Source organism: Arctopsyche grandis, chromosome 5 (assembly GCF_051622035.1).
Source record: "Arctopsyche grandis isolate Sample6627 chromosome 5, ASM5162203v2, whole genome shotgun sequence".
Classification (NCBI taxonomy): domain Eukaryota; kingdom Metazoa; phylum Arthropoda; class Insecta; order Trichoptera; family Hydropsychidae; genus Arctopsyche; species Arctopsyche grandis.
The window spans coordinates 33,498,331-33,510,765 of NC_135359.1; the positions used below are offsets into that span (position 1 = coordinate 33,498,331).

Genomic DNA, 12,435 nt, shown 5'->3' on the forward strand with positions numbered 1-12,435 from the left:
CTCCGGCGCCCCCAGCGCCCCCAGCACCCCCGATGCCTTCGGCATCGCGGGGGCTTCGCCCCCAGCCCCCCCAAAGTCTTCGGCACCCCGGGGGCTTCGCCCTCAGCGCCACCGATGCCTCCGACGCCCGGAGCACAAAAATGAAAAATATGAAAAAAACTGAAAAATATAAAAAAACTGAAAAAATGAAAAAAATGAAAAAACTGAAAAAATGAAAAAAATGAAAAAACTGAAAAAATGAAAAATATGAAAAATAAGAAAAAAATGAAAAAAAAAAAATTTGTTCCCCATACTGGTTGACGTTTGATCGTCAAGCATTTAAAAATCAAACCAAATAATATATATTCAAGAATATGTTTATGTATAATGTGTTGAAAACATAATAAATCATTGTATTTACTGTGCATAAAAGGTTTTTTTTTTTATTTTGTCCCTGTAATTTAGAGAAGGCGTGCAGGGCGAAAAGTGCGAAAGCCGCGTCGTGACTCGGTGACAGTGACGGCGAGCGAGGCCAGGCGAGCCAACGTTTGTTGCGTAGTAATTGTGGTGTGGTGTGGTGTGGTGTGGTGTGTGGTGATTGCAAGGATATAAAGAAATAGGATAGAGGAATGTCGTCGCGCAAGAAGGTGCTGCTGAAGGTGATCATCCTGGGGGACAGCGGCGTGGGCAAGACGTCGCTGATGAACCAGTTCGTGAACAACAAGTTCTCGAACCAGTACAAGGCGACGATCGGGGCGGATTTCCTCACCAAGGAGGTGGTGGTGGACGACCGCGCGGTCACCGTGCAGATTTGGGACACGGCGGGCCAGGAGCGCTTCCAGTCCCTGGGGGTGGCCTTCTACAGGGGCGCCGACTGCTGCGTGCTCGTGTTCGACGTCTCCGCGCCCTCCACCTTCAAGTCGCTCGAGTCGTGGCGCGACGAGTTCCTGATCCAGGCGTCGCCGCGCGACCCCGACAACTTCCCCTTCGTCATCCTCGGCAACAAGGTGGACCTGGAGAACCGCGCCGTGTCGGCGAAGCGCGCGCAGCAGTGGTGTCAGGCCAAGAACGGCATCCCCTACTTCGAGACCAGCGCCAAGGAGGCCCTCAACGTGGAGCTCGCCTTCCAGACCATCGCCCGCAGCGCGCTCGCCCAGGACACCGAGCTCGAGCTCTACAACGAGTTCCCCGACCAGATCAAGCTGGGCCAGAACGAACCGGGACGGACGCGCGACTCCGACAACTGCTCGTGCTAAAACACCACTCACCAATTCCTTTGTTTTCACCACTTTTTAAATGTTCCATTGTTTTTCCATTTCTTTTCTTTCCTTTGTTTTCAACATTCAAATTTCAGCCTTTGGATTCTTTGACTGATCTTGGAATGATCATTTGTGATGGAAAAGTTTCAGATAGCTCACTCGTGCCAAGAGGACGACATCTAACACGACAGTTGAAGCGAATTTACAATTTTCAATCCAAAAATTAAGTTTCGAACCTTAAATATTTAATATCAAAATAATTTGAATTCTTTTGTTTTTTATAATTTTCATCCTATAAAAAATTTATTTACAAAGCGTCGGCTAGAACAACATTATAAACGCAAAACAATCCTAAACTTGATTAGAATTCTTCGCAATGAATTAATCCACTTTCTTTGTGCTCGTAGTGTTGTTCTAACCTTCGCTTCATACGATGAATCATTTCAGCTTCGATCATGTTTACGATGGAAAATATTCACTCGGTTCCTTTCAGAACACTTGCATATTCGAGTTGGATATCAAATTTAAAAATTCATGGATGAACTTATATATCCTACTGTAATCTGTACTGTACAGTATGATCTTAACGAATACGATATTCAATATACTCCATTATAAGTGGAATAACATATCTTGCTTTTGGCGTGTGATAACTATGACCGTTTGAAATGTGTCAGTCGCTTCCATTTTTGTACATTTCAATGTCTTACGCTTCAATCGAACGAAGTGCCATTTGTCAAGATAAACACGTGACCTTTCTAGTACGTCGACTAACACCTTCGATATTACATTGTACCACTCTTTTGTCCAAAGGTAATCGAGTTCGTATCGCATTACGCGGTCGTTTGTCTATCCTTTTTTTTTTTTTCGGCAACAGTTGAAACAGTAAGACAGATAAGACGCGAACCCATTCGGTCGATCTAATTAATATAAACAATGAGCTTTTTGTTTGTTTGGTAATTGCTGTTACAATTTACTTTTGACTATCGTCGTACAAATATCAACATTGCACCGAACGAACAAAGAATGTGTTCGATTAACATACCGAATTTCTTACAAGTATCGATTTTATCTTTGCGAGATTATGTAGCGTGTCACATTTGCCAATATGTGTACAGTAATTACGTACCTAAAACTGTTTCGGTAAGTAAATTTGTTATCTGCATGCGGGAATAAACATATATAAACTCATACACGGACCCAATTCGATAATTGTACGCTTGTCTTATTACATTTCGTGTTATTCCTTCAGTTAATACAAAAACGCATTGAAAATACACTGGATATGGGCTATTCATCTGCTGAATAATTATCGTACGCTTTAATAAAAACACTCGCGTATGCATAGTCTTATCTGTTTAAATTGCTCCATTTAAATTCATTCGTCATAAAATTTCATTATTAATCTTTTATCATATATATGTATGTATGTATATTATCATAATACCTGACGGAGATGTTCGTTGTTTCCGATGACTAAATCAACGTTTATACGTCGCTCAAATCTCGGTATATATCGGCGTTGGAATTTTCGAGCTGACGGTTTCAAATACACGCGCTTCACACATTTTCAACATCTTAATGGTGCACGCGTTGAAATTAGTAAATATTTAATCAAATATGATGAAGAATGTTTGTTAGTTTGTAATATGGGAAAAAGTATATATATATATAAAATTTTGATCAATTGATAATTTCCGAAGATCAATATCATGCGGCTCGATGCGGCTGTTTGTATATTTTGTATAATGCTTGATACATATGCTATTATTATATACTCATTAGTATGCATTGTCGGTTTGAAAGTGTTTCGGTTGATTGGTTCCGTTTAAAAGTGAGTATCTCCGACTCTGCGTGCGATTATTATATATTATACTAATGTGTATTTGCTAGATTTTTATTTTGTGTTTATTAAACTAGTGGTTGAATTTTTGCACCGATCTTACGCGTGAAGTTTGCATAGAGGAGTCGGCCGACGGGGCGTGTCGTATGCTTTGGATTGTGTAAATTGTCTCGAGTCGATAATGCGTCCGTTTCGTCGGTCGATTCTTCAATATATTTAAATAGTAAAAAAAAAAAAAAGTATATATTTAGTATTGTAATACTGAAATTTTTGATTTTATTCTAGCAAATTTTGTTTATGAATTGTGAATTATTTACCGTCGTATATAATCAAATGTGTACGAGTGTTTTACAAATATTTAATGTGATATTTGTCGTCTGCATATTGTATATATATATATTCCTCGGAGAAATTTATGTGATACCGTCTGACAAAGGTGTATTTTTTTTATATGCATAAGTATGTTACACTCAAATTGTTGAAATTGTTCATTTCTTGAACTGTGCAAGCCGTTTGCTTTATTCATGAATTGATCGGTGTATTAGTATTCTTATAAATACCTTAAAATATGCTTTAGATTAAAAAACGTAAGTTGATATGAACATTATTACTGGTCAATTAGACAGATTATTTTATAAAATGAAATGTCATTTGGTTTAGTTCCTAAAAAAGATCACGAGCAATGAATTCCTAAATATTTCATGAAATACTTTCCGAAAATTAAAAAAAATAGCAATAGGCTTGTACCGAGCATGAATTTAGGCAAATTTTTTTAAATGAGCAATTTTATGAGTTCAGTGTAACATATTCATTGAATGTTTAGTAATTTTTTTTTGTTGGAAACATTTTATGAAGCTTCGACGACATTGCACGATCGAATAATCTAAAGTAATGTGAAGTGGAAAAAAAAAACAAAAAAAAAAACAGCTTAAAGAAATTTATATAAAATTTATACGAATTAAACAAATCACTACTAAGGCTTTTACAATTTTTAGTAGTATAGATTTTTTATATTTTAGTATGTATGTATGTATGATGATAATGGACTGGAGTGTGCAAGTTTCCGTCGTGTATACATACACCGTCGTGAGCTTAAAAATCTGAATATATAGACATTATTCCAAGAAATGTTTAAAAGGAGGTAATACATAATACTCATTTCACAGATGAGTGTATGTTTGACGAAGGAAAGCTTGCATATTCTCTTCTTTTTGTCAGCACGATAGGAATACACAAATATTTTATTAATATTTTGCATATTGGCACGTATATACGTGCTCAAAAATAAGTAAAAAATAAAGAATACAAATATGTAATAATTATTGTTTACGAGTTATGTTATTTTTGCCTGCGGAGTGTTATATTATATACACGCCGACTATTGTATAAGGGGCGCTATATTGTAATTTAGTTTCATAATGTAATATTATATTAATTTGTAAATATATTGGTTTCTTTTATGAAATGCTTTTCATTTTTTTTTTATCTCACTATGTCTTTTCATTTTCTAAATATATTTCTTAAAAGATAAAAATTTTGATTGACTTATCCTGTATAATATTACAATAAGTGATGACACAGCTTTTTATAGTATCCTTCGTCATGTGATCTGTGAGTCATTGATTACTAACGCTCAATGATGTATGCTTGATATATAATATATAGGTATGTATGTAGACGTGTTTATACATTAATAATTAATTTTTACGGCGGCTAATTTCGAAAATATTAATTTCAATTTTGATCAGCTTAAATTTTTATAATTTTGCCATCGTATAATTTCTAAAGGAAATCATTTTTGTCAATGGTTCGAGTCCTTACTGACTTTTGATACGATTGCCATCTATGTTAAGATTATTACCTTACTATTTTTATTAGACTTAAATTCTTCATACATACATAGATGTCTCTATAAATGTTGCATTTTTGGGAAAATTTGATGATAATTACAATTTTCTTCATTTGTACACCATGAAAATGATTTAATAGTATATAATACAAATCTTAGATTCAAAACATCTTTTGTTTACTATGAAAATTGAATTTTTTAGTACAGAAAATATATCAAATTACATTTGTCAGTTTTAAGAAACAAATGAAAAATGTCAATTGAAAAACTTTCACTCATAATGGCGTATTTACATATATTTATCAATTCCATTAATTGTTATTTGCGTACATTGAAGCATATTATTGGACATAGAATCGAACTCTCTATATTATTTTATTTGAATGCGACTTTTTATTATGTAATACTTGGAGTTACCAGCTTCGTTATTTAATCAAATAATTCGAGCTATTTTCATTCGAAACTGAACTTTTATTTTTTATATTATACATACATATGTCGAATTGACTCACTTCACATTTGTTATATGAAATTCAATATATTATTGTTAATAAAAAATACGTCGGTGAATTTCGAAAACACATTTAAAATCTTACACACGTTCGAGTAATCAATCATATTCTAATTATGTTTCCTGACAGACGTATACAATACGAAAGTATTGCTATAATGTAGCATCAGGCTATTTTGTATCTGATGCTTTGTTCGTAATTACAAAAAACTTATTATAATCTTAATGCGTGATTTAACCGCAAAAAATACAATTGGCCATTTTCTAATTTACAAACGTAAATTTTGTGCTTTTTTTTTAAGTATGAACGGATAAATTATATTGGAAATAAAATATATGCACGTTTTAGAAACACGATTCTTCCCAAGACTTTTGATATCCAAATACTATGACATTATAAAATTGATCTAAATTTCACATTTCAGAGTATAAGAGCAAAAAATAGTAAGTGAACCTACGGTCTAACGTCGCTGAAATCGAAATAGTACCTTAAGAAATGACAATATTTGCACGATTTTAAAATCAGAACCATAAGTTCTTGTTAGAATTTTCCGATTTGCTTGACTTGTTGAGAGGGTTCTACCAATAAAATCGGCCAACTTCCCCATTACTATCGAAATGCAGTAAATGCTAATATCTTTGTATGTTATATGATACGTATAATAATTAAACGACACGTTGGTCACAGTGACGCATTGACTGTATTCATGTTTGTAAAAAGAAGCGTTTACGCAAAACTGTTATCTCTATTTACCAAAGACAATGCGACAGTAGGAAACTGTGATCATAGGATTAATGATAATGTATTCAGTCGTAAAATTTTCGATGAAATGTAAACTACAGGGACTATTTTTTGAAAAACTGTTTCGAAATACCCCCCACTAATATGCCCCTCCCTCATTGACAAATTCAATGTCAAACTGGATACAATATTGATATAGCCTTTCCTCAACGCACCATCTCATTTCCAACATTCACATTAGCTTATTTTCACTTTTATCATAGATTCATATATACATATGTACATACAGGTGATTTTTCGAAAAATAAATGATTGGGCATAACATTCGTGCGTAACTGTGGGTAGAGGATCCAAGTAAAAGGCCAAAGTCGTTTCACAGCATTTATTGGTGATTAAGGAGATACACGCACTGGCAGTGCTCCATCCAGAATGTCTTGATATCGCATACGTACCTCCTTATAAAGGAAAGGTCTCTCAAGGCATCTTTGACGTCCGGTTTGTTTACCTATTGTTTAGACATGTACCCGGATATGTATTCCCACGACACTCAGTCCCACGGTATCAGTCACTTCTGAGAAGGGACCAATAGCGACCAAATCGGTGGCCATTGTTTAGCCTACATGCACTTAGTCTAGAGATAATCCTTGAAACCAATTTTAACGGTCACACAGTCTCTGGGATGCTACTCGGCCTAATCCGATTGCACTTACTCGGCGGTGTACGTTGATAAACACTAATAATAACACTGAGCAACAAAAATCACATTTTTTTTACGATGATTAGTTACCGGAGCGGAAACTAATCAATCTTTACTAAATGTGACCCACTGCATTAAATTATGACAATATTTTTATTGGCTTGATCTTCTTTAAGAGATAAAAACGTTTAAAAAATATGCAATTTTTACAGAGTTTTGGCTTTAACAGTCTTTAATTCAAAATCCAATATTGCTGTGCCAAAAGTGAGTATTAGAATCAATAGTCAAATACTTATATTGCTTTAAAATACGCATAGTTAAAATAAATTAAAAGTAAAATAAATACAACGTGAAATGCTCTAGGTGGGGTCGCTCGTCGCCCGTAAGTGAGCGTGAGCGAGTGAGATGGAGTGATGCGCTCTCCATTTTTTGATATATTATCTCAGAGCATCGTAACCTTTGGATATTCTCGGCATACATTGTTTACAACTCGTAGAGTTTGTCAGCTACGTATATATGTACATATGTACTTCATCGGCAGTCGCTAGTTATTCCGTATATGCGTAGGGACAAAACACTAACTAACATCATTTTTCTCCCTCACACGCGATCTCACTCGCATGCATTAAGCCGAAGTGCTGTTCGGAGAACACATATTACCGCGGTGCACAGGTTACGATGCTCTGTATTATCTGATAGGAAACGATTGACCTGGAGTCACATATCCAAGGTCTGGCCGACAGCAACCAATTGCAATCGAATCCATGACCAATTTTTTCGAAAGTATTATATGCTATCCACTCGTCCATGCAGCTGGTTACATGTGTGTATATTTATTTATTTACATATTTGCCACGGTGACATTACAGAATACTCTAACGCGATACAAGCATACAAGCATAATACAAATACTATAATATATATGTATATAAGAATTAGCGAGACATCTATACATACATAACTTCAGATAATAAATTTTTGAAATTATGTATATTCAAATAGTGGGTAGGATGGTTTTTGCCAATTTATGGAGAAATCAGATCTCACTAATGAAATCTGATAAATTGGCAAACTCTGATAAGAAACAATCGACTTGGGGTCACAAATATCCAAGTCTAACCACCAGTATTAAAGATTAGCACGGGATCGAACCCAGTAATCTCTCGGTGCTAAACATAAACGCAACCACCGAGCCATACTGTTGGCTATGTGTACTATACTGAGAGGTCTGCAGCTCCGCAGCCCACGTGGACGACAAAATAGCATGCATTTGCAATGTACTAGGAGGACTGGAGCCCCACAGCCCATATGGACGAGCCGCCACTGGGAGAGTTCCATATATGGTCGATTGAATCTTCTCCCCGAAGTTGGAAGCCCTTCAAACTATTCTGTAAAAGCTTTATTAATCACGCGCTTACTTATCGTATAGAGCAGTGGTTGTTAACCTTTTCAGTGAGCCACACCCCTTTGAATCTGAAAATATGCTCCCGCACCCCCTTGAAAAATGAGTTTTGGAATCTTTAATTTAGAAAAATACATTTATTGCAAGCTTTTTTTTCTTAGCGCACAGATATGTCACTTGATAGGACACTTTTAACAAGAACTTTTGAATATAATTTTGTGATTGTACCACTGGTATCAAATCGAGCCTTCTTTGACTTCTAGATGTTCAGACTATGACCTGCACCACCATGCACATTGTTGAAATGTTCTAACAACTTTTTTAGTTTAAGATTGGAGTTTGAAAACATCTTGGAACATATGTAAGATGCATTGAGGTCGTTGTGTACCAATTTTTTCCGTTGTACAAGTGAATCCGTAACCAACATAATCGTCTTTCCACTGGCGTTTTTTTGACAAGGCGGGGCTTACTACGTTCAAATAATAATTAATAAATAATAATTAGAAAGAACGTATAAAATAATAATAACATAATAATAATAATAGATTTTATTCCAGACGATGAGGAGAATAGTGCAATCCCCAACGCCCATATAAATAACATATAGATAATAAAAAAAGTATTGAAAAATAGTAAACAAAAAATAAATAAATAAATACATAAGTAAAAATATAAATATTACTGATAATAAATAATAATAATAATACTAAATAATAATAATAAATAATAATAATAATAATTATAATAAATAAATAATAATAAATAAGTCTAATAATAATAATAATATGTTCTTCAAAATTTTGCGAGATAAATTCTTGCGTTTGTGTGATCATTATATACTATTCAGGCCTTAATCACTGAACAATTAAGTATGTATTTGTTTCTGCTTTAAAATGATAGATAACGTTTTGCAATCCAACTTTCGTGTGTGTACACATGCTAGTCTCAATAAGTTTTTTTCTATTTATATATCTATCTGTCTATCTATAGTTTTTTGCTATCTGCCACTGTCGCAAAAACAATTGTAAACAGTATACCAGTGGAGACGACGGTCTGCAAATTCTGAGAAAACTGTCGTTATTATTTGCAAGAAATGAGGAGAGAGACAGGATATCTTGACACGATATCCTCCCATAAAGTATATTATTTTAGTTATAGCTACCCAAGCGCTTTCATCACGAAAAACAAAAATTGGCCGATGTCATCGAATATTAAAATAGTTTTCAAATATCACAAAATTAAATTCATATTGTTAGAAACGCCTCTCGCACCCCATGGGGTGAGCGCACCACTGCTATAGAGTATAGGGGACGTTACAAACAAGATGGGAAAGATATGGTGGAGTGAATCTCCTCTGATGAGAAAGGATCGGAGCTTGGTTGACAGCAAGTTGGCTTGATCATTCGGTTGAGTAGGTAGTAGTCCTAGGGGTTGCAGAGCACGCGCGCGCTCACCTTGCCCGTCGAGCACGTCGAGCACGCGCCATAGCAGACGCGCAACAGCGTTGCACCACCACGTTCTGGAGTTGGCGCATTTTTTGGTTGTAGACCGCATACTTGCGCGCGCCAGTCGCGTCTGTGACATGAGAGCGAGCGGTCGTGTGCCCACCAGACGCTGTTCCGAGACATGCATCACCATGAACAGCCTAACAAGCACACGGCGAACGGTAAGTGCACCCCAGAATCATCCCCACACCGAGACACCACTCTTCGATGCGCCAACCATCGCTGGTGGCGCTCCAGCCCCGACACACCCCCGACGACGAAGGTCGTAGCGAATCAATAAGGCACACGTGCAGTCGAAAGGTTAACTGGCTAATCTGCCTCTGAACACCCCAACTTGACTACCCTCGATCGACGACTGAATCTGAATCAGTCCAAAACGAGACCGGAAAAACGGAAAATCCCATGAAAACGCTTTCCGATTGCATCGCTCCGGTTTCATATTTGTGCCAAAAGTTTTAAATATACAGCAATGAATGAACGTTTGCGTCATTCGAACACGTGCATTTTTGTTCGGTTACTATTTTACAAGTTTGGAATTAGGTGGGCTAAAAATGCTGCCGGTTCGGAAAAGCTTTCGGTTCACGCACCCGTATGATCGTTGAAAAGGTATTGCAACATGCTATAACCTGTCATATGTTTGATGTTTATATTTATTTTGGTTAAAAAAAATGCCAAACATATATTGTTTATAATGCTATAGAACGTGCTGAAAGCTTATATCTAATTATTTAATAAATGAAACAAAATAAAAGGTGAGCAATTATAATTTTTAATTAATCACACAGTTTATTTATGCCGTTTTATTACCTTTCTAGATCTTAAAGTTTAACTGGAACCGAAATATACTACTTAGTCATTAAATTATTTCGTATTAATCTTACAATTTCTAAAAATATTTGGTATTCCATTATGAATAACACATCCACATTTTACGATAAATCTTATTCCAGCATATTGATTAATTCTTAAATACTCATTAAAATCATTTTATATGTAATTCGGATTGTTCATAAATTTTCTAGTCCCGCTGGAAAATTTGGCCTCAGGATAAAACCGGTGTGGAAAATCTTCAGTACGAAGTTTTGATTATGTTTTTCCTCAACGATACAATTGTTTTTTATTTAAATGAAAAATTGAATACGCTGCGTGCTATTTTTTTATATAATAAATCATTAAATTTTAACTACGTAGTTAGAAAAATCAACGAAGCATCGAGCCAAAAAGAGTAAAATGATTATGTTTACCTATCATATAAAAGTATATATGTACATACGTCTACATATATGGATATAATGATGGTTTACTTTAAATTTAAAAACATAAAAAAATTAAGACTTCAACTCTAACAACCTCCGTAATATCCAATGAAGGTCAACTTATTGATTTTTAATAGAAAAATAATACATATGTATGTGAATTTTCTTAGAATTTCACTCTACAGTTGCACAATTTTACAAACACACTTTTTAATTTACTTAATGCTTAATATGACAATGTAAACAATACACTTTTTCAAATATGATAGTCAAATTTAAATTTAAATCGATATAAAAGCATTCTGATAACAATGGAGGGATCCTGAGTATTATAATTTTGACATTTATTATTGAGTTTATTCAAGTTTCCAAATCAACTTGAATGTTCTAATTTAGAATATATTTTTTATACCTTCTAAAATAGCGAATCTGAATCTTTGAAAGTTTTTTTATTTGAATATATTTATTATATAAAGACTTTCCATGGCGAATATTAAAAACCGATGAACGTTCGCATTTTAGTTATATTATTATAACATACATATTAAAAATTATTTTGAAAATATTTAAGAGTGTCTAACACGATTTTACGTGAATATTTTGATGAAAAAAGAAGCGGAAGGTTTGCGTGTGGGAGCTTTCAGCACTTCAATAACAATATCTCTTCGCGAAATAGGATAATTTCAACCTTTTACCCTTTTCAACATTTTATGGGTACACGAGATTAAATATTTAACATATAAGTGATCGTGACGCGAATTCGTTCGGTCTTAATTAATAAATTAATTGGATTAGCAAAATGTCACACGGGGTCATGTGCTAATAGAATAATATCGAATGTGCGCAAAATAAACATAGCGATCTATAATATTATACGTAATCCATACAGTGTTACAAAAATATTGCCTTCCTTAAAATATTCACATGTTCGGGTATTTTATTAATAATATACAGGGGGTTTCACGAATAGAAATGGACCATGAGCATACAGGTGTATGTATGTACATACATATATTAAAATGATTTAATATAAATAAGCTCCTTTAAATTTACTAATCACATTCAAGGAATCTTCAAATATAGCTAATATACAAGTACAAATTCACCATAGTCATCATCATCATCTATCCACTCACCATCCACTGCTGGTCGAAGGCCACGTCACAATTCGCTTCCATTTCCATTTTTCTTTTCCTTTTTTCTTCTTTCCATTTAATTTCCTTTATCTCTGTTGCGAGCATCTCTCATCCATCTCACCTGAAACATTTTTCTAATTTCGTCTACCCATCTTCTTTGTGGTCTTTCTTTCACCTTTCATATTCTCTCGGGTACCATTCTAGCACTTCTATTCTCCATCTTTCGTCCATTCTTCTAGCGACGTGACCCGCCTAT

The 12,435-nt window shown here is 34.8% G+C and overlaps 2 protein-coding genes and 1 long non-coding RNA gene across 3 annotated transcripts in view; 2 read left to right on the forward strand and 1 right to left on the reverse strand.

Annotated features, from left to right (window-relative positions):
- LOC143912065 (uncharacterized) overlaps positions 1-12,435 on the reverse strand; it is a 569,875-nt gene that overhangs the window by 164,302 nt on the left and 393,138 nt on the right. The gene's annotated exons all lie outside the window — the stretch shown is intronic.
- Positions 485-3,167, forward strand: Rab7 (RAS oncogene family member Rab7). Its single transcript, XM_077431212.1, has one exon. It carries the CDS (start codon positions 609-611, stop codon positions 1,233-1,235), a length of 627 nt encoding a protein of 208 aa, XP_077287338.1. The 5' UTR covers positions 485-608; the 3' UTR covers positions 1,236-3,167.
- The window catches only part of sbm (L-type amino acid transporter sobremesa), a 41,615-nt gene continuing 39,028 nt past the window's right edge, over positions 9,849-12,435 (forward strand). The window contains exon 1 of the mRNA XM_077431187.1: positions 9,849-9,948. Coding sequence (XP_077287313.1) covers positions 9,909-9,948 — 40 coding nt within the window. The 5' untranslated portion in view covers positions 9,849-9,908. The remainder of the gene's footprint in view (positions 9,949-12,435) is intronic.